General features: G+C 49.9%; 1 protein-coding gene and 1 long non-coding RNA gene across 4 annotated transcripts in view; one reads left to right on the top strand and one right to left on the bottom strand.

Annotated features, from left to right (window-relative positions):
* The first annotated feature begins 1497 nt into the window (after positions 1-1497).
* On the top strand, positions 1498-20917 carry SELENBP1 (selenium binding protein 1). Of its 3 annotated transcripts, XM_043576296.1 has the most exons (13): positions 1498-1722; positions 3103-3141; positions 15579-15635; positions 15819-15931; positions 16189-16374; positions 17031-17151; positions 18303-18485; positions 18762-18940; positions 19365-19443; positions 19538-19659; positions 19927-20019; positions 20191-20309; positions 20515-20917. In XM_043576296.1, exons 2-13 carry the CDS (start codon positions 3111-3113, stop codon positions 20675-20677), a joined length of 1446 nt encoding a protein of 481 aa, XP_043432231.1. In that variant the 5' UTR covers positions 1498-1722; positions 3103-3110; the 3' UTR covers positions 20678-20917. The 3 variants fall into 3 exon arrangements, with proteins under 3 accessions (XP_043432231.1, XP_043432232.1, XP_043432234.1); XM_043576297.1 differs by lacking the exons at positions 1498-1722; positions 3103-3141 and adding an exon at positions 13054-13179; XM_043576299.1 differs by lacking the exons at positions 1498-1722; positions 3103-3141 and adding an exon at positions 15194-15494.
* Positions 9876-22479, bottom strand: part of LOC122481165 — a 20824-nt gene continuing 8220 nt past the window's right edge. The window contains exon 3 of the long non-coding RNA XR_006296775.1: positions 9876-11817. This is a non-coding gene — a long non-coding RNA (uncharacterized LOC122481165). The remainder of the gene's footprint in view (positions 11818-22479) is intronic.

Raw genomic sequence — 22479 nt, 5'->3', positions numbered from 1 at the left:
TCTTCCACCAACATAGCCAGTAACAAATTCTATTTGAAATTTTACCCACTGGAGGATTCTCCTTCTCCACTAACTTCTAGGACTATCTCTCAGAAAGCATTATTATCTTTTTAAATAAAGAGGCATTTATTAATTATCTGCAAGTTAAGAAAAGAATCACTAATTCTCTAGCTTTGAAAGTGAGTATCTTGGTTATAAAAAAACTTCAATTTCACAAGTTTTATAACATTTTTTATTGTGCTGAAGAATCTATAACATTAAATTTACCATCTTAACCATTTATTTTATTATCTTTTTTTTAAATATTTATTTATTTTTGAGAGGGAGACAGAGCGCGAGTGGGGGAGGGGCACAGAGAGAGAGGGAGGCACAGAATCGGAAGCAGGCTCCAGGCTCTGAGCCATCAGCACAGAGCCCGACGCGGGGCTCGAACCCACAAACCGCGAGATCATGACCTGAGCAGAAGTCAGATGCCAAATCAATGGAGCCACCCAGGCGCCCCTATTTTATTTTTTTTTTAAATAAGTTTATTTATTTATTTTGAAAGAGAGCACGAGCAGGGGAAGGGCAGAGAGAGAGGGAAAGAGAAGATCCCAAGCAGGCTCCACACTGTCAGCACAGAGCCCAATGTGGGACTTGATCCCACAAACTGGGAGATCATGACCTGAGCTGAAATCAAGAGTTGGGCGCTTAACTGATTAAGCCATCCAGGTGCCCCCATTTTTTTTTTTATTCTAGAAAGAAAGAGAGAGCACATGAGTGGGAGAGAGTGACAGGGGAGAGGGAGAGAGAATCTTAAGTAGGCTCCACACTCAGCATAGAACCTAATGTGGGGCTCGATCCCATGACCTTGGAATCATGACCTGAGTCGAAATCAAGTCGCTTAACCGACTAAGCCACTCAGGTGCCCCCATCTTAACCATTTCAAAAAAACTTTTTTTAATGTTTATTTACTTTTGAGAGAGAGAGAGACAGAGGGACAGAGGGCAAGCAGGGCAGGGGCAGAGAGAGAGGGAGACACAGAAACCAAAGCAGGCTCTGAGCTGCCAGCACAGAGCCTGATGCGGGGCTGGAACCCACGAACAATGAGATCATGGCCTGAGCCGAAGTCTGGCCCTTAACCGACTGAGCCACCCAGTCACCCCTTAACCATTTTTAAATGTACAGTTTGGTTTTGGGTTTGTGCAACAGATCTCTAGAACTTCAGACGGGCCTTATTACTGTGATCATAACATTAGCACTCCAGTGCATGCTCACTGCTACTAGAAGAACTTTACATTTATTAAGTCATTTAATTTTCAGTGCAGCCTATGAGAGTAGGTATTTTTATTATCTCTCTTTTAGAGATGAGGAAACTGAGGTACACAGAGGTTAAATAACTTGCCCAAATTCATTCAGCTAGGAACTTATAGAACCAGAATTCAAACACAGGAAATCTGGTTCTAGAATTTTTGCTGTTAATCTCCTGATGGGCCACTCCTGCCTGGCAATGGTCTGTTGTGGACAGCCAGCCACCTGTAACCCAAGCTAGAATGTTTTTTATTCTCAGTATGTTTCCTGATGCCAGCAGCTTTCCTGATGAGCAGGCTTTTGAAGCCAGTAGAGCATACTGAGAAAGATGAGTTTTGGCAAGACAGGGCAAATGAGAGGGCACAGTGGGGCATTTTGTGGTTTCTTTCTGCCTTCAGGATGTTCTCAGGCTCCACCCAGCTATACTTGGAGGTAAAAAGCATGGAGCTACTGAAATCCTGGGCCAACTAGGCGAATCAGATAATCCTTAGTTTATGAAGGGGCTTGGGCCACAAAGTCACCCGGTGTCCCATGGTCCCACATTTTGTTTCTCTTGGGACCCAGAAGCCCACAAGAGTATATTTATCAAAAGAGGAGCCTGCTGAAGGGGGCTAAGCCTCAACACCTCTTTTGGCCTCTGTGGGGACTCTCCTTCTGGGTCTTGCTTGCCACAGCCTCGTGGGTCACCCCAATTTGTCAAGCACTGTTGGATCCTTTGAGTCATACGGCCCCATTGGCAGATGTGTTGAATACAGCCAGGCGTGGCCAGAGAGCCCTTCTTGGTAGGAGACCCCGCAGTCACTGCAGGGGTGGGGGGGTCACTGCCTCCATCCATCATGCTCCAAGTGCAGCCCTGGACCCTGCAGCATGGCTGGTCACCCGCACACTTGCCTGTGTCCACATCCACCAAAGCCCACTCACCACTGTCCTACCTCTTTGTGTCTGAGCCCTCCTGGGCACACCTACATGTCCAGGACTGTCATGTGCTTGATCCTAGCTGCAAAGGGATCTGGGACAGTGAGCGTGGGGCCTTTTTGGTTCCTAGAGTGGTTGGTGGTGGGTTCCATCTGCCAACAGACATAAAAAGAGCCATACGTGCTGGCCAGCCCCAAACAATGAAACACAAAACAACCCATCTCAAGGAGCTCTTGTGAAAGTTCTATGATTCACTACAGGAGAGTGTAGCCGTTATAGGCACAGAGTCTGAAGCCGACTGCCTAGATTCAAATCCTAGACTCTGCTACCCACTAGCTGTGTGAGTTGGAGCAAGTTACTTCCCTTTTGTATGCTGTCACTTCCTTATCTGTAAAATGGGCGCAGTAAGAGTCTCCACTTCATAGGTTTGTTGTAAGGATTAATTAAACAAGGTAGAGGGGCACCTGGGTGGCTCAGTCGGTTAAGCATCCAACCTCGGCTCAGGTCATGATCTCCTGGTCTGTGAGTTCGAGCCCCATGACGGGCTCTGTGCTGACCGCTCAGAGCCTGGAGCCTGTTTCGGAGCCTGTTTCAGATTCTGTGTCTCCCTCTTTCTCTGACCCTTCCCTGTTCATGCTCTCTCTCTCTGTCTCAAAAATAAATAAACGTTAAAAAAATTTAAAAAAAAACAATAAATAAATAAATAAACAAGGTAGAGCATGTAAAGAGCTTACGGAAGTATCTGGCACATAGTAAGCTTTTATGTGGATTGGGGTTCATTTATTTTTTGTCTTTAAAGTGCTTAGAACGATACCAAGGGTATGTTAAACATTTAATAAGTGATGTCTGTTTTTGTTGTTGTTGTCATTATGACCTATTTATTGCCTACTTGTCCAGGTGCTTCTATGGACTGTATCCTAGAACTGGAACTCCCAGGTAAAAACGCTGTGCACAATTTGACTTTTGATAGGTATTGACGAATCACATTTGTTAATAAGGCACCAGTTGGCACTGTCACCCGTCTCCAGTGATGACCTTTTCTTCATGTTCTCACCATGACTGGATTTTAACCTTTTAAATTTTGGCTCAAGACACAAGAGTGTTATCGTATTCTTTCACTATTTCAATTTTTAAATTATGTGTGTATTTCAAGCTTACTTAAAAAAATGTAAAAAATACATAATTGGTACATAATGTGAAAAAGAAATATTGTTCCCTATAATCCAAGTCCTCAGAGGTAACCAGTGTTGGTTACATTTGGTAAGTTTGGTATGAACTTACAAGAACTGCAAGAAGTTTTGTCTCTTCAAATGCTTTTCTACAAACATGTAACCTTATTTGTTTGTTTGTTTGTTTGTTTATAGTATACATTTATAGTACATATTAAATTAGAAGTTATGTAATTATATTCTATGCAATTATAAATTATAATTTAAATTAATTAGTTTAGTATGTAAAGTAGTCAAACTAAATAAAACTATATGGTTTAATTAATTAATTATATATATAGTTTAAATTGAATGGGTTCATACTATTTTCTGCCTCTTTCCCCCTCGTCCATATTTCTTGGATATCCTTCCATGTCCATGTGTATAAAATTATACATTATGGTTTCTTGGTGTTCATGTTATGGATGTTCCATAATATATTGAACTATTCCCCTACTGGTTGTTTCCAACCTGTCACTATTATGAACAAGGTTGCAGTGGACATCTTATTAATAGATTTGAATACGTGTCCATTTCCACAGAGTGGATCATCCAAGGTGGATTCCCACTGAAAATGCTGCCAGGTGCTGCTAAACTGCCTTCTGAAAATGTTCCACCATTTTATACTCTTGCCAAAAAATACAAGAGTGTCCTTGTCCCCACACCTCTTCCAACACTAAATGTTAACAATCTTCTTATTTTTGAAAATCCTGTCATGTTGTTGTTTTAACAAGCATTTCTTTAGTTGCTAATGAGGTTGGGTATCTTTATTTATGTTTATTACCCATTTAACCTTCATTTTCGTATCCTTGGAATATTTTTCTATTGTACCGATTGTCTTTTTCTGATTGATTTGTTGGAGATCTTTGTATACTTTTTTTATTTTGTTTTCTAAGTTTATTTATTGTTGAGAGAGACAGTGTGAGTGGGGGAGGGGCAGAGAGAGAGGGAGAGAGAGAGTCCCAAGCAGGCTCCACACTGTCAGCACAGAGCCCAATACGGGGCTTGAACCCACAAACCGTGAGATCACGACCTAAGCCGACATTAAGAGTCAGAGACTTAACCGAATGAGCCACCCAGGTGCCCTGGAGATCTTTCTATATTAAGAGAGATCATCATTTTTCAGTTTGAGCCTTTTTAAACTCTGGTTTCTGAGCAGCCTTTTGATAAGGTGAGACAGGAAATCCCAAAATATCCCCTTTCCAAACAGCACTCTCCATCTTTCTACACTTGTGACCCTGGGGAAATTGCAGTGGAACAGCAGGTTAGATATGGTATATGGAAGACAGAGAGTCCAGGACATGCAGTGAGGCCCTTTCCCAGACCTTCCTCTGATTCCATGTAGAATGAAGACAGGTGTCCCAAAGCCTCAGGATTCCTGTCTCTTTGGGACACTGGAGGGAGTATGCAAGTTGTCTGCCCTTTTCCCAGGCAGCATCTTGGTGGTGAGGTGACAAAATGTAGGCCCTGAGAAGGAGGGCAATTTGTTGCTGCCTGTCCTGAGCTTAGTAGAGAAACTGTGACTCAGAGATACGACTCCAGGGGCCAAAGGTCCTTCCAACCTCAAATAGAAGGGCTTTCATTTTCCTTTGGATTTTTTTTTATTTACAGTATTATAACATGTCCAAAATGGAAGCTTGATTAGAGGTTTTGATGGCTTAATTTGGGCCATTAACCAAAACTGATGTAATTCTTTCTTCCCAGGGCTCGTAACTGAGAAGGTGCAAGCCAAGTGAGCCTCTGTAAAGGTGGAGACGATTGCATAAAAGCCTTTTTATGGTTCTCGTCTCAGCTCTTCTGGAGCCAGGCTTGGCACAGGAGGAAGGCTGGCACAGGAGGGGCCGGGGAGGAAGTCACAGCAAACTTCCCTGTGTCCCTGGGACTGATGTCGCTGTTACCTCCTCTAGACTACAACACTGGGTTCACACCCACCTCACTTTTTCTTTTTGTAGGTTAGATATGTGACAAGATACATAATTTCTGTGGTAGTGAGATCCTCCTTCACTTAAACTTGAATCTATCTTCAAGGTAGATAGATACCCTTGCTTTCCTACAGATTAAACAGATTTAAGAACAATAGAGGGGCGCCTGGGAGGCTCGGTTAAGCGTCCAACTCAGTTTTGGCTCGGGTCATCATCACACGGTTCGTGAGTTGGAGCCTCACATGGGGCTTGTGCTGACAGTGCGGAGCCTGCTTGAGATTCTCTCTCTCCCTCTCTCTTGGCCCCTCCCCCCTCACTCTCTCTGTCTCTCTCTCAAAACTAAATAAATAAACTTTAAAAAATGCATAAGAGGGGCGCCTGGGTGGCGCAGTCGGTTAACCGTCCGACTTCAGCCAGGTCACGATCTCGCAGTCCGTGAGTTCGAGCCCCGCGTCAGGCTCTGGGCTGATGGCTCAGAGCCTGGAGCCTGTTTCCGATTCTGTGTCTCCCTCTCTCTCTGCCCCTCCCCCGTTCATGCTCTGTCTCTCTCTGTCCCAAAAAAATAAATAAACGTTGAAAAAAAAAATTTTTATAAAAAATGCATAAGAAAAAGAACAATAGAAAGGTATGGACCCTCTTCAGATCTTGATTCAAATAACCTGTAAAACAAAAACGTGTAAGACAAAAGGGGAAATTTGAATATCTGATAATAGTGAAGACTTACTAATTTGCATAGGTGCGATTATGAGACAGTGGTTTAAAAAAAAAAAAAGATGGGAATGCAAGCTGGTGCAGCCGCTCTGGAACACAGTATGAAGGTTCCTCAAAAAACTAAAAATAGAACTACCCTAAGACCCAGCAACTGCACTACTGGCTATATAACCAAGGGATACAGGTGTGCTGTTTCGAAGGGACACATGCACCCCAATATTCACAGCAGCACTATTAACAATAGCCAAAGTATGGAAAAAGCCCAAATTTCCATCGATGGATGAATGGATAAAGAATGGAGTATTACTCGGCAATCAAAAAGAATGAAATCTTGCCATTTGCAACTACGTGGATGGAACTGGAGGTATTATGCTAAGTGAAATTAGTCAGAGAAAGACAAATATTTTATGACTTCACTCACATGAGGACTTTAAGAGACAAAAGAGATGAACATAAGGGAAGGGAAACAAAAATAATATAAAAACAGAGAGGGGGACAAACATAAGAAACTCATAAATATGGAGAACAAACTGAGGGTTCCTGGAGGGGTTATGGGAGGGGGGATGGGCTAAATGGGTAAGGGGCATTAAGGAATCTACTCTTGAAATCATTGTTGCACTATATGCTAACTATGATGTAAATTTTTAAAAAATAAAATTAGGGGCACCTGGGTGGCTCAGTCGGTTAAGCGACTGACTTTGGCTCAGGTCATGATCTCACGGTCTGTGAGTTCAAGCCCCGCGTCGGGCTCTGTGCCTGACAGCTCAGAGCCTGGAGCCTGCTTCGGATTCTGTGTCTCCCTTTCTCTCTGACCCTCCCCTGTTCATGCTCTGTCTCTCTCTGTCTCAAAAATAAATAAACATCGGGGGCGCCTGGGTGGCGCAGTCGGTTAGGCGTCCGACTTCAGCCAGGTCACGATCTCGCGGTCCGTGAGTTCGAGCCCCGCGTCGGGCTCTGGGCTGATGACTCAGAGCCTGGAGCCTGTTTCCGATTCTGTGTCTCCCTCTCTCTCTGCCCCTCCCCTGTTCATGCTCTGTCTCTCTCTGTCCCAAAAATAAATAAACATTGAAAAAAAAAAATTTATAAAAATAAATAAACATTAAAAAAATTTTTTTAAATAAAAAATAAAATTAAAAAAAAGAATTCTAATCTTGAAAGGATGCTTATAGAAATATTAATGCAAGGAATAATAGAGTGTCTCGTGTTGGCTTCAAGAAAATCTGAGGTAGAGGAGGGCTAGGAAGAAGAGTTGAAGCAGGTAGGGTTGTGAGCAGAGTTTTAGGGAAGATGGTGGTGTAACTGCAGGTTCATCATACTCTTTTATTTTTGTAAAAATTGACATTTTTTGCTGAGAGAGAGACCTAGAGAGAGAAAGAGATCTCCCTCTCTCAATTGCCTTTCTTTTCTTCTGTCCCAAGAGACGGCTTTTTAAACACTTCCCTCTCCTTCGCATCTCCCTTGCTCTTAAATTTTTTTTTTTAACATTTATTTGTTATTGAGAAACAGAGAGACAGAGCCCGAGCAGAGGCGGGGCAGAGAGAAGAGTAGACACAGAATCTGAAGTAGGCTCCGAGCTGTTAGCACAGAGCCAGACGTGGGCTCGAACTCACAAACCGCAAGATCATGACCTGAGCCGAAGTCTCAGCTCAACCGACTGAGACACCCAGGCGCTCCAAGTCTTCCTTGCTCTTATTATCAGAGGCATGCCTCTGATAAAACCAAGCCATGCTTAGCACCTCAAGGGTAACCTCTGAGGCTGGAAGATGAGAAGAGGACATCCCATTCCACAGAAATAAACTGTTAGTGGTGATCTTTCCAGCATCCGTGACAGGCCAGAAGGCGGCTATTTCTGAGTGCACCGAGGGTGGGCCGGAAGCCCTCCAAGTGCCTCTCAGATCACCCCCAGCCCTGGCAGAGGGCTTTTTTCCTCTCTCTGAGCTCTGTTGTTATTCTGAGTGGCAGGCTTTGAACTCAGCATTGTTCAGAGATAGGGAGGTGCTGTGAAATTAGCGTGAGCAGCTGGTTGAATTTGTAAAACTCTGTTTCCTCTGATGTAATATGAAGAAAAAGCTGTTTACCTGTCCAGTTTGCTGTGGGCAGTCCCTGAGCTAACTGCTAGTGTGCAGGGCCCGGCCTGGCACCAGCCACACCTGCTAACAGGTCCTCAGTAAATGCTACTCCCTCCTGCACAGGGCGTGTCGTTGGTCTGTTAAAACCAGGAGAAAGGAGCAGGACGTGGCTCAGGAACTGCTTAGCTGCGAAAAACCTCCACCTGTCCAGCCAGTCCCACATGAGGCCTTTGCAGGCTGCTGCCTTGGGTGCCACAGGCACCTTGGGTTGTGTGTTGGGTGTGTTCGTTCTGTTCGCGCTGCTCGTTTGCACACAAACCTGCACGTGTATAGACCAGACCACCCTGTCCAATCCCCGTTTACTCTCGGCCACCCACATTACCCCATGTCCTTCATTGCACTTTATTGGTAATGATGCTATTGCCTTGATTAGTGGCCATCTCCCTCCGCAAATCATCTCTATGACAGCAGAAACTGCCTTGTTTCCCACTCTGCCTACCAAACCTAGTGGAGGCCAAGACGGAATGAATGAATGACCACGCACGCGTGTCTCTCCCAAAGGAGAGGGCAGGCAGGCAAAAAAAATAAATAAAATAAATTAGTACCTTTATTTGGGGTTTTGATTACAAAAGTAATACACGCTTATTATTTTTTAAAATGTACAAGTGTCGGGGCGCCTGGGTGGCTCAGTCGGTTGAGAGTCTGACTTTGGCCCAGGTCATGATCTTGTGGTTTGTGAGTTCGAGCCCCGCGTCAGGCTCTGTGCTTGGAGCCTGGAGCCTGCTTCTGATTCTGTGTCTCCCTGTCTCTCTGCTCCTCCCCTGTTCATGCTCTCTCTCTCAAAAATAAACATTAAAAAAAAATTTTTTTTTAAATGTACAAGTGTCTGGGGGTGCCTGGGTGGCTCAGTCAGTTAAGCATCTGACTTCGGCTCAGGTCATGATCTCACGGTTCATGAGTTCAAGCCCCACGTCGGGCTCTGGGTTGACAGCTCAGAGCCTGGAACCTGCTCTGGATTCTGTGTCTCCCTCTCTCTCTGCCCCTCCTCCGCCTACTCTTGTCTCTCTCTCTCTCTCTCTCTCAAAAATAAAAAAATAAGCATTAAAAAATATATACAAGTGTCTGAAACAAAAGTAAAAAAATTATCCCCTTCCTTCCGTTGCCTCTCTCCAAAGGTAACCATGGTTACACATGGCCGTAGTACCTTTCCTGTAGCAGGGGGCATCCCCCACTCCCTCCGCACCAGGAAGACCCCACTGTTCAGTTCAGGAGACACCTGCTTCTTCTCTCCCCATTCCCAAGAAAGTGTCCCTGAGAGTCCCCAGAAACAAAACAGCACAGCTTTCCACATTCCTTCTGGAGCTTCTTCCTCCCCACCACCCACACCCCTCCCAAGCCAAACAGAGCCAAACAAAACACCAAGTGGCCTGGAGTGATTAGAAAAACTGTGAGCTCCAGAACCCAGGAACCTGAGAGGGGTTCCTGCTCAGCACCTACCTTGGCCTTGGCCCCTCTGAGCCTCAGCTTCTTCCTAAGTCAAAGGAGGATGATTTACCTACAAGTATGGGGTGTGGCAAGGGTTAAGTAGGGGTGCTGTGGGCAAGGGCGAGTGTGACCAGGTGGTTCATTCAGTTTAGTTCTGCTTGATCCCTGATATCCTCCCCTCCACCCCACCCCCCCACCGGCCGGACTGGGATTGCTTCCCCATTGCTTTTGTTTTGCGAGAGATGAAGAACAACACTTTTTTTCCTGTCTCTCTCTTTTTTTTTTAATTTTTTCAAATGTTTATTTACATTTTGAGAGAGACAGAGCATGAGTGGGGGAGGGGCAGAGAGGGAGACACAGAATCCAAATCAGGCTCCAGGCTCCAAGCTGTCAGCACAGCTGTCGAAGCTCAAATCCATGAACTGAGAGATCATGACCTGAGCTGAAGTCGGACTCCTAACAGACTGAGCCCCCCAGCCGCCCCTCTTTTTGTCTCTTTTCTTTTTTAAATGTTAAATTATTCTTGGAGACTCTGACGTCATCTCCTCTCCTTTCCCTTCTCTGGGTTTAATCTTTCTTTCCTCACTTCGCCATCTTGCCAAACAGTGGTCTGTTTAAAGAGGCCCAAAGAAGTCTGGCAGAGACTGGAAGGAAAGGGGGGAACCAGCAGAGGGGCTCCATACCCCCTACGCCACAAGAATCTGCTTTCTGTCTGTAGATGATGGAGCAAAGCCAAAGTTCGGGCAGCGGTTACATAACCGCCTGGCTGTTCAGCTGCTGGCCTGATAACCTACCTCCTCTAATATTTACTGTGCTTTTTTGGAGCTTGAACCAGCAGGAAGGAACATGGGCCGCACCCACCCTCCTTTGGGGTGGGGGTGCCCAGTGTCAGGCATATGGCCTCCTGGGATTAGCAGACCTGGGCTGGGGTCTCACCCTCCCTGGGACTGCCCAGGGCAGGAAGCTTGTGGCCCTCCTCATATGCCTTCATATCAATCTGGGAGTCAGCCAGCTCCAGTTGGACTCTGGTTGGCTAGGGAAGGGCAGATCAGAGAGAGGAGAGAATGCATAAGTTCCTGAGAAGCAACATTAGGGATGCCTGAGCCACAATGAGGCTGACTGGGGTGGCCCATCATGGAAGCAAAGACGCCATGGGCCGTGGACCCTTCTACAACCAGCTTGAGCCCTCTCCCTGGGCTGCTTCCACCTGTAGCCCTGATTTGAATGAATTTTCCCAACCACCTTGCAGGCTGTGGAGGAAGCAGTAGGTAGGGGCTAGGGGTGCCATTCAGGAGCCACAGAGAACATCAGGTCAGGGTTCAGAGCATGGAAGAACCTACAGTCTGTGACAGAATGGTGCTTTGCGGTTCTTGTCTAGAATAAGCAAAATCACAGTTTCTTTGGGAGTGATGACTCAAGAACCTTTTTTTTTTTAAATGTTTATTTATTTACTTTAAGAGCACATACGCAAAAGGGGGAGGGGCAGAGAGAGAGAGGGAGACAGAGGATCTGAGGTGGGCTCAGCACTGAGAGCAGAGGGCCCGATGCGGGGCTCGATCCCACGAACCGCAAGATCGTGACCTGAGCCAAAGTCAGACAGTTAACTGACTGAGCCCCCCAGGTGCCCCAGAACTTTTGACAAGGGGGTGAGGATGGGCTTTCTTTCTCTTTCAGATCTTGGTTGTAAGGCTATTTCAAGCCCCAAAGCAGGAAAGTAGAGGAGGTATGAGATGGGGTCCAAGGAGGAGGAGGAGGCCAGAGGCGCAGGCTGGAGGCAGGGTGAGGAGAGACAGCCAGCAGATGGGGAGGCCAGCCCAGGTGAAGAAGCAGCCCCCTGGGCCACCCCCTGGGGGACAGCTGCACCCACAGGGCTGACTGCGGCACATGCCTGGCTGATGGCATGATGGTGAGGACCCAGATGTAGGAAAGAGTCAGGGGAGTTGAGTGATATTGAGGAGAAGGGGGTAAGGGCAGCCACAGAGCATCTCCCTCTGGGTGCTCCCTTACCCATGGGAACCAGGAGGACAGATGCCCATCATCTGTCATACTGCAGCCCAGCTTTGTTCTTCCTTTCACTCCGGTTTGGAAACACCATGGATCTTTCCGCCGGCAGTCTCGAGACCAAACTTCGTCCCTTTCACTATCCAATAAAAACTTCACCCCATAGCTTTCATCCAAGATGAAAGTGGCTTCTGTAGACGCCGAGTCAGCAGGTTCCTAGAAGAAGCAAATGTTACCCCTGTCAGGCAGCCAGGTTTCAGGAAAGAGGGCCCCTTGACTTCACGATGAAAAACAAGTGGGGTGGGTTCCCTTGCCCAGCCCTTCGAACCCGGGCCTCTCTGGATTGGGGCAGCCCCAGAGAGAGTTAACAGATCAGGCCTCAACCTTGCCTTGGTTCTTCAGCAAGCACCTGTCATTTGCTTGACGGCTGTGTGGCACGTCCCTGGGACCCTGTACTAGCAGGCTAGGCAGCCCTGGTAGCATTGAATCCTCCAGCTGGAGGACTCCTTCCTTCCTGGATGAATGGAACCCTGAGAGTCTTCTGACTTGTCACAGGCCAGTTAGGGACAGTGACATCATGCTGGACTGCTCTGGGGCCCTGCTACCCACCTAGGGAGCTGTATGAGGTACCCAGCCCAGAGATGGGGGAGGGCACTACACTTCCACCTGCCGGGATTTATGAGAGTAATGAGCGTGATAATGAGTGCTGCCAATTTTCCTTCCACTTCAAAGCTCAACAGGAATACACAAGTCAGGAGAAAGTGAAACCTGGACATGGGTCCTAGTTAACCATGGTTCCTGTCAGGGCGGCCATGGCAGGAGGACAGGGTGGGCAGTTTGGGGGTGGGTAGGACTGTGCCTTTTGGAGTCTGGACGTCTGGAATCAGAGGGCAATCTTAGGAGAGAGCTGACCCTGACTGTGAATAGGAGCAGATGGGCCCACGGCCCTGCGTGGAAACAGACCCAAGTACAGAGATGAGCACTGACACAGGAACATGTGCGCTCATACGCTCGCGCAAACACACACACTCACGCACACAGGCACATATGCATAGGCCCACACAAGCAACACTCCGGCAGGCACAAACTCACTTAAGTACACACAGACATGCACAAGTCCAGACACACAGGAACACTCACACGAGCACGTATGCACACACAAAAAAACACACACACACACATACACACAGGCATACAGGACTGTGCACATACACAGAGCCACAAAGTATTCCCAGGCACCCACAAGAGATACACAGGTACAGTGCATATCTGCAAATGCACAGGCTCCTAGCACACACGCACGCGCACACACAGATACACACACACCCTGCAACTCAAACAGCAGCCTCCCAGGCCATTTGAGAACGTCCTGGCCAGCTGCCCTTGGTGGTTCACCCTGGGCTGCAGCCGGGGCCCTCCCCCTGCCCCGCCCCGCCCCCCAATTGGTTGTATAAATTCTTTCCCTTTGCTCCTTCCCAGGCACAGCGGCACAGCGTGCCTCGGACACCAGCCCGGCCTCTGTTTCTGCTCCCTCCTGACAGGCCAGTCAGGATCAAAGCATACCAGCAAGCAGCATGGGTAAGGAGGGGGCTTTCTGACAACCAAGTGCCGCCCACCCTGCCACAGGAAGTGGCAGAAAAGCTAGGTCGGGAGAGCTGGGTGGGGGGGCAGGCGCTGGACTCTGCTCCACTGGTGCCACCCCACCCCCACCCCTGCATCTCCCAGCTCAGCCAAAGTTTCTAGAGGGTGCCAGAAGAGGAGGGTGGAGGGGCTGCGGAGATGGGTGGCCCTGGACCCCCACCTGGCTTCTCAGCTGCAGCCCAGGCGCCTTTCTGCAGCTGGGAATATCTGGTGGGGCGGGAATACAGTGGGAGAACCTTTTGTCCCCGGCCTATCACCATAGGTGAATGACAGTCCTGATTTCAGCCCTGGGCCAGCTTCTTACTCCAGGAAGTAGGGAGCCCAGGCCTTTGGGGACAGATGGCTCTCCAGCCACCCGGAACCTGATCACTCTGGGACGGAAAGTGGAGCCCACACTCGGCCGCTGGGCGCCTATTCCAGTGCCTCCCATCCCTCAACCCACCCCCCAGTCCCCAAGCCCTCCTGTTCCTCACTCTCAGACTCCTAGAAGCTCCAGTGAGCTACCCTGTGTTCATCCTAAACCCACAGATGTTCAGAGATCTTGCTTAAGATGCTTAAGACAGGGCATTGTTTCCCAGAAAGAACACTGATGCTCCTGGGGGCCTGGTGGGTGCATGGGCCTGACTGATTCTAAGAACTGCTGGGAGGGGGTGGGGACAGGGACAGGAAGACAGCACAGCCAGCAACACCTCCCTCACACCTTTATTTCTCTCTCCGTTCAGCTTTGCGGGTTTTGTGTCTCTGTCTTGAGGTCTTGGGAGTTTTGAATCTCCTTCTGTTCTGTGTTGGGCAACCTCCCTCCCCTCTCCCTCCCCTCCTGTGCCAAGCCCTGGCACAAGTCCCCTTAATTCCTTTGGACTGGACCTCTCACCCTGCCACACCCACCCAGCCCTCTCTATGAGCACCAACCACTGCCTGGGATTTCTGTCCCCAGCTTCTGGCACAGTCCTTCCCATATTTATACAACACTTCTCCTTTAAAGTACTTCTGAATACATTGGCTTATTTGACCTTCATGGGCACCTAGAAAAGAAGGTAAGATATTATTACCCGCTTTTAGCCAAAGCAGGGGAGAGAACATGAGAGAACAGACATCAGACCTGGAGCTTGAAACCAGGTTTCCGCATTCAACAATGCTGTTGCTGCCACCTGGGCCTCCTAAGTCACTTGGCTGCCATGAGTAGGGGACCTGGCTTCCCGGCTGAGGCCCGGCTGAGGGCCTCCAGGTACCATGGAGGCTCAACTCTGGCTACTCCTGCCTCCCTACTTGTGGCCCCCCAGCTGTCAGGGCAGTGGCCAGACCGGCCATGGGCTGCAGCAAGGAGGCAATGCCCCATCCTGTGATCTCCACTCCGGGATTTCTTTCCTCCTACAGCTCCCTTTGTGCTAGTCCTTCCTCTCCCTCCTGGTCAGGCTCCAAACCCTGATGCCTGACACCTGGTCCTGGCAGCCCTCCTTCTCAGAGACTGATGTTGGTCCGGTAGATCCATGTGGCTTCTCTTGCCAGACTTCAGGGACAAGGAGGGCCACACCCTATAGCTCTGGTAGGTGGGCCTCTGAGCCCTCCAGAGCAGGACCAAACACCTAACGTTACAGATGCAGGAAGTGGGTGACACCCGGGGGTAGAAACTGGTCTCTGCACATCCAGGTGGTAACAGCTCTGTGGCCCCAAACTTCAGCCTCAGATCCTTACCAGAACTTCGGAGAAGTAACCCAGGCTTTGGACAGCAGCCTGGGGTCAGGACCCAGAGGGGAGAAAGGCAGGAAGTGTCCCAGACCCTGGCAGAGACAGCTTTCTGGGAAGGGAGGTGAACAGGCACCACCCTCACTCGCTGAGGAACAGCCAGGCTTTGATGGGCTCCTGTCAGGCAAGCACAAGCTGCATACTTCACTCATTGCACCTTCTTGTTTCCTTCTAATAAAAGCCAGTCGTGGTATTCTTATTACTTTCTTTTTACAGATGGTGTGGATGTTGAGGCTGGGGAGGTTAAGTAACTTGCCCCAAAGCTCCCATGGCTTGGAGCAAGTCCCAGTGAGCAGCCAGGACTGGGACGCAAGTCAATGTCATAGCCATTGTACCGCACAGCCTCTCCTGCCCCTCTCCTGGGTCCTGCTTGAGTGTCTGTCCACCTTCAGGTCATACCTGTGAAGGCTCTTCCTGCCACATGCACACATGCATCAGGGTTCTGAGGGCCAGGGAGGATGGTGGCGGTGACAGGGCCAGAGTCAGGACAGGACCTGGGCCAGCACGTGGTGAGATATGTGTTGCCACAGGTAGGGAAGGAGCCTTGACCCTGCAGCGAGTGACAGAGCCAACCTGCCTCATTGTTTTCACAGCTACAAAGTGTGAGAAGTGTGGACCGGGCTACCCTACCCCTCTGGAGGCCATGAAAGGTAAGTGTGCAGCATCTGCCAGCCTGTGCCCCCAGAAGGGAATTGTGCAAAGCCATCACCCTCTACTGATCCCACTGCCGGTGAGGGCAGGAGACCTAAGGCCTCAGCCTCGGGCATGCCCAGCTCCGTGCCCGTCATTCCCCTCCACCCTGCCATCCCCACTAACTGCTTTCTACCCTTTAGGACCCAGGGAAGAGATTATCTACCTGCCCTGTATTTACCGAAACACAGGCATTGAGGCCCCGGATTATTTGGCCACCGTGGACGTTGACCCCAAGTCTCCCCACTATTGCCAGGTGAGGTGCAGCTTGGGCACTGGAGTACCCTGAGTCCCCTCTCTAGCCCTGGCCCCGGCAATGCCCTTCCCCAGCCGCATCCTTCTTCACCCTCCTTGGGTACGGTTGTACAATCTGTTCCCTGCACAAGGGCACCCCCAAGGTACAGGACAACGATGAACACCAGCCTGTACTGTGCTGCCCAGCCCAAGTGGGTCCAGGGATCCCAGTGGCATGGTCTGGGTGAGCACCACCTCCTGCCCCCTCTCCCATCCTAGGTCATCCACCGGCTGCCCATGCCCAACCTGAAGGACGAACTGCATCACTCAGGATGGAACACCTGCAGCAGCTGCTTCGGGGACAGCACCAAGTCCCGCACCAAGCTGATGCTGCCCTGTCTCATGTCCTCCCGCATCTATGTGGTGGATGTGGGCTCCGAGCCCCGTGCCCCAAAGCTACACAAGGCATGTTGCCTGCCTTTGTTGCTCAAGGATCTAATGGACACGCCACTCTGGGCACCCTCCAGGCCACAGGCCACCCCCCAGCCAGCTGCCTTCAGCTCTTGCACAGTGTCAGGGCTCAGCAGCAGGGGGAGGGGGCGGGACTTCAGAAGAGGGTTACCAAGGCCTGCGGGTGGTCACCATATAGAATCATGGGGGTGGGCACCAGAGGGGTTGGGAGGAGCTTTTTGTTTTGACTCAGAGAGTGAAGGAGCCCTTTTTTCCCCCAGCCAATTATGAGCCGAGGACTTCCCTCAGGCAGGAGCCTCTAACCACCCCTCCCAACACGTGGTTGAGTGCCATCTTTGTGTCTTGATGCTGGCGATGGCCCAGCAGGGGAGGAGCTTCTGGTCTCACGGACTCACGGGTGCCTTCAAGACAGACAATGGGAGAGAAGTCAGTGCTTTCTGCCTGCGGAGTTAGTCTCTCAGACTCTCCCTCGCTGCTCTGCAGAAGCTACCAGACTGAATCTCTGCCATATTCCCCCTGGGAAAATTGTGTTCATGTCTTAAAGGAAAAAATATGATGGTGTCAGCAGATAGGAGTGGGGGGATGGGGGAGTCACAGGTGGGTCCCCCCAGCCCTATAACATTCCGATGCCATTCCTTACCCATATCCAGGTCATTGAGGCTGAAGACATCCATGCCAAGTGTGACCTGGGCTACGTCCATACCAGCCACTGCCTGGCTAGCGGGGAGGTGATGGTCAGCTCCCTGGGAGACCCCAAGGGCAATGGCAAAGGTACCTGTTGGCACTGTAGGCACATCTGTGGGGAGAACAGCTCCCAAGCTGAGACAGAGGGATAGAATGACCTTCCAGGGAGAACCAGAGGGCTGGGTCTTATCCAAAATTTAAACTATAGTCAAGGAACTTCAGTCGTTTCAATGATTTCTATAAAGATGAAACTTGAATGACAAATTCACTTAGAAATTACAGTCAGAACAGTGCACTATGTTCTGGGGGACTATGACATGACCCCGGAAAACACAGACATTTAATATCAGCCTTTACGAATTCATGGGCAAGTCTCACAGTCCGTGGGGTCCTTAACCTTCACATCGGCACTCTCATTTATGGTGCTGTCTTAGCTAATACTTATACAATGTCTCCCGTGAGCCAGGTACAACCTATGAGATAGGTGTGCCTAGCATCTCTGTTTTCCAGATGAGAAAGCCGGGGCACAGGCTGGGTAAATAACTTAGCCAAAGTCATACAGCTAATAAGCTGTAGAGGCAGAACTCAAACCCAGCAGTGTGGTTCCAGAATCTATGACCTAATCACCACACTGAGCTGTTTCTCTCTGAACCTTACCTATTCCATCTGAGGGCTTGGAGTGGGACACCAGTTCCTTCTCAGAGGTAGGAGGAATGTGACCCTCCTAGGTTTAATACCACTGAGGAGTTGACATCTAGTTGTATTTGCAAAGGACTATCAAGGCGTCATAACACACTAAGCAAGGGAGGACATGTTAGGCATTCACAGTGAATAACGAGTATATGCAATTTGTCTGCTCTACAAAAAATACAACTTAGTGAGCAGAATGGAGCCTAGCCTCTGGAAGGGAGTCCACACTGAGAGAGAGGCTGGGCAAGAGAGCCACAGCCTTCTGAGTCCCAGACTCTTGGCTCAAGGGGACAGAAATGTCCCCTGTGGTCTAGGACCGGGATGAAGTTGACGGGAGGTAGGGGCACCAGAATGAGTCCCCACCTCCCACCTGGTCCCCTGGATGGAACCATTTGGGCACCTGAATTGAAGGAGCTAGCAAATCCAGGGGGAGGAAGGGGCACCATGAAATGGACTTGCAGCCCCTTGGACGTGCCTGGGGGCAAGGGTTGGATAAGGCTGGCATCTCCACTGTCGCTACCTGCCACTTTACTTCCTTCACTGTTCAGGGGGTTTCGTGCTGCTGGATGGAGAGACATTCGAGGTGAAGGGAACATGGGAACGGCCTGGGGGCGCTGCACCCATGGGCTATGACTTCTGGTACCAGCCTCGACACAATGTCATGATCAGCAGTGAATGGGCGGCTCCCAATGTCTTTCGAGATGGCTTCAACCCCGCTGATGTAGAGGCAGGTGAGACTTGTCCCCCATAGGCCAGTAGGAGCCTGGGCACACACATCCCTACTTTCTGCTTGAAACCCCTCTTCAGGTCTCCTACTTCTCTCCTGTGAACCCGACTCTTGGGGTGATTGATGGTATAGGACTCGCTGAGTACTCCGGCTTGCTCAAGCATCCTTCTTATCCCTCCAACCGGTTTTTCAACCTTATGCCCTGGGTTGTGCCCCAGCCTTCACTCATGCTGCCCTGCCCTGATCCTGAGCCCATCCTCTGGCCCCACCCCTTCCCCAGGGCTGTATGGAAGCCATTTACACGTGTGGGACTGGCAGCGCCATGAGATCGTACAGACCCTGCCCCTGCAGGACGGGCTCATCCCCCTGGAGGTCCGCTTCCTGCACAACCCAGACGCGGCCCAGGGCTTCGTGGGATGTGCCCTCAGCTCCACCATCCAGCGCTTCTACAAGAATCAGGTTCCTTGTGTCCTCTGGCCCTCTCCTCCCAGCCATCCATAGCCATGAGGCACCCCTCTCTCTAGGGCTGACCCAAGCCCCTCTGCCTGGCTCCGCTAGCCCTATTTCTCCAGGAACAAAAACCAAGGCCGCTTGTCCCATCTCTCTTCTCCCCTGAATCCTAAATTCCTACTCATTCATTCAAAAAACGTCTGTGGGCTTCTATGTTAGGCACTGTGCTAAGTGCTAGGAATGTAGTGGTGAAGGAGACATCATCCCTACCTTAAGGGTCTTGCACAGGAGTTAGATCCAAGTGGCAAGAGGGCCCTCCATCTGCTGTCTCACTGCAGACAGCAGGCCCTGGGGAGACCCAGATGCAACCCCAAGTCCCCAATCTAACAGGCTCACCTCTCTGCCTAACCCCACCATCCACCTCCCGATGCAGGGAGGTACTTGGTCAGTGGAGAAGGTCATCCAGGTGCCCCCCAAGAAAGTGAAGGGCTGGATGCTGCCCGAAATGCCCGGTGAGTGTCCAGGGGACGTTGGGAGTCAGAAGGCTGATTCCTGGCCCCGGGGAACAAAAGTCCTTACAGCCTCTGAATGGCACCCCTGCCCCAGGTCTGATCACCGACATCCTGCTATCTCTGGATGACCGCTTCCTCTACTTCAGCAACTGGCTGCACGGGGACCTGCGGCAGTATGACATCTCTGACCCTCAGAGGCCCCGCCTCACGGGACAGGTGGGGTGCTAACACGATGGGGGAGAGAGAAGGGGGAGGAAAAAGAAGGCTGGGGATGAGGTGGACGGTAGGAAGTGGCTGGGGGATGATCAAGGAGGTTCAGGAATAGCAAAAATGCAGACTGAGGGGTGGCACAGGCCAGGACTGTGGGCAGCCATGGCCACAAGTGAGGGAGTGTGGGCACGCTGACTGAGGCACCCTGCTCTTCCTGCGATGTCCTCACCTCCCACCACCTTCCTCCTTTCTGCTCCATATCCCCCCACCCAGCTCTTCCTTGGGGGCAGCATTGTTAAGGGAGGGCCCGTGCAAGTGCTGGAGGACCAGGAGCTAAAATCCCAGCCAGAGCCCCTGGTGGTCAAGGTGAGGATCTACCCCCAACGTCCACCCCTCACCCGCACACCCCCACCCTCCACTCTAGCTCATGGGTACCCTCATATCCATGCTGGAGAAGTATGGGGTGGGGGCATGCTCCATGATCCCTCTCCCAGGACCCGCGTGTTATCACGGGCCCTGACCCCTGATTTTCCCAAGGGGAAACGGGTACCCGGAGGCCCTCAGATGATCCAGCTGAGCCTAGACGGGAAACGTCTCTACGTCACCACATCTCTGTACAGTGCCTGGGACAAGCAGTTTTACCCTGATCTCATCAGGTGAGAAGCAGACAGCCTGGGCTCCCCTTCCCAAGTCCTCCTTTCCCAGAAGAGTCTGGTTTCCTGAAGACTCCTTGGGCACCCCACCCACCTCCACCATACGGGCCCTGCTCCTTTCTTAGGACCCACCCCTGCATCACAAACTCTTGGGGGAAAGGGATGGCCACCCCTGGCCTCTTTCTTACTCCCTCCCTCTTTCTGCCAGGGAAGGCTCTGTGATGCTGCAGATCGATGTAGACACAGTAAAGGGAGGCCTGAAGTTGAACCCCAACTTCCTGGTGGACTTTGGGAAGGAGCCCCTAGGTCCAGCCCTGGCCCATGAGCTCCGCTACCCCGGGGGTGACTGCAGCTCTGACATTTGGGTCTGAAGTCCACCCCGGGTAGCCCCATCCCACATCTGAGCCCTCACTTCCTCAGACACCTGGCTTCATGCTGCTCCCTCTTGGCCCCCACGCCTTGGCAGATAGTCCCACCAAAGCCAAACAGAGGCTATTGGGACGTATTGAGTGGTGTCTTCATTTACTGACTACCTGTTGCATGTTGCTCACTGGCTGTTTTTACACAAACTCTTGGAAATTGCTTTACCAAGAAATAAACTATGGAACCTATTTCTTAGATCACCTTGTCTTTGGGGGCACAGTCTGTGACCCCGCTTCTGCCGATCCTTTGTATCTTGTATGGGAAAGTCCTGACGAGGACTCCGGGGGACTGACTAGTTCACACCAGGGATTACAACATGATACTGAAGGTCACCAAATCTCACTTCTATGGCCAGACAGAATGTGAAGACTTTGGAGGTGCTTGTCACAAGGAGACCTGAGGGGACAGAGTGTCTACTGGTGTTCCTAAACTTCACTATTTTTTTCAATCCATCCTCCACAGCCTGGAGGCTTTTAGGCCCCCTCTCCAGGATGGGGCCTCCTGCACTTAACCTCAGCATGAACATATGTCACATTACATTGAGACTACCTGCTTATTCCCAGCACCTGGCTTGTGCCTTAGCACAAAGAATGCTTTACTGAACAAATGAAAGTAAGGAGGCATGTGTGACGCGTGACTTATGGGGGCCTTGGGATCTAGTGTGTCTTACTAGACGTTTCTCTCCTAAGTTTCTCCCCTGTCCTTTTCAATGACCAAACTGCTTCAGAAAGAAAAAGGATCATATCGTTCTACATCGTATTTAAATATTTCTAAAAGTCTGGGGCACCGGGGTGACTCAGTCAGTTAAGCGTCTGACTCTTGAGTTCAGCTCAGGTCATGATCTCATAGTTTGTGAGTTTGAGGCCCACGTCGGGCTGTGTGCTGACTGCGGAGCCTGCTTGGGATTTTCTCTCTCCCTCTCTCTCTCTCTGCTCCTCCCCTGCTCTCTCTCTCAAAATAAATAAATAAACATTAAGAAAATTTCTAATACTTTTAAAGGCTTAAAATTCCATTCAACAAAATGAGCCTCAAACACTTACCATGCCAGAATCTATGAAGACTACAGGGGTTATATCTAAAGGACATGGGACACATCTGACCAAACACTTGTATCTAGAATACAAAGCTCTCAAAATTCAACAGTTAAAAAAAAACCCAAATTCCAGTTTGAAAATGGACAAAAGACGTGAACAGACATTTCACCAAAGAGGATATAAAGATGGCAAGAAAGCACATGAAAAGATAATCAACATTACCAGACATCAGGGAAATACAAATTAAAGCCATGTGATATCACTACACACCTATCATGATGGCTAAAATAGAAAATAGTGATAATACAAAAATGTTGGCCAGGATGGGGAAAAACTGAATCATTCAGACATTGCTGGTGGAAGTGTAAAACTGTACAGCTACTCTGGAAAATACTTTGTCAATTCCTTATAAAGATCAAACATGGGGCACCTGAGTGGCACGGAACCTGCTTGGGATTCTCTTTCCCTCTCTCTCTGACCCTCCCCAGCTGGCACTGTCTCTCTTTTTCTGTCTCAAAAAACAAATAAATAAACTTAAAAAGGGGCGCCTGGGTGGTTCAGTCGGTTGAGCAGCCGACTTTGGCTCAGGTCATGATCTCCCGGTCTGTGAGTTCAAGCCCTGTGTCGGTCTCTGTGCTTACAGCTCAGAGCCTGGAGCCTGCTTTGGATCCTGTGTCTCCCTCTCTCTCTGCCCCTCCCCCACTCATGCTCTGTCT

The sequence above is a fragment of the Prionailurus bengalensis genome, chromosome C1, assembly GCF_016509475.1.
Source record: "Prionailurus bengalensis isolate Pbe53 chromosome C1, Fcat_Pben_1.1_paternal_pri, whole genome shotgun sequence".
Classification (NCBI taxonomy): Eukaryota; Metazoa; Chordata; class Mammalia; order Carnivora; family Felidae; genus Prionailurus; species Prionailurus bengalensis.
This window is presented reverse-complemented; position numbering and strand designations above follow the sequence as displayed.

Coding starts and splice junctions, on each gene's coding strand:
- SELENBP1 (XM_043576299.1), top strand. CDS start 15,407: ATGCACACATGCATCAGGGTTCTGAGGGCCAGGGAGGATGGTGGCGGT. Junction 16,375..17,030: donor GTGCCCCAAAGCTACACAAG/GCATGTTGCCTG, acceptor ACCCATATCCAG/GTCATTGAGGCTGAAGACAT. Junction 20,020..20,190: donor CAGAGCCCCTGGTGGTCAAG/GTGAGGATCTAC, acceptor GATTTTCCCAAG/GGGAAACGGGTACCCGGAGG.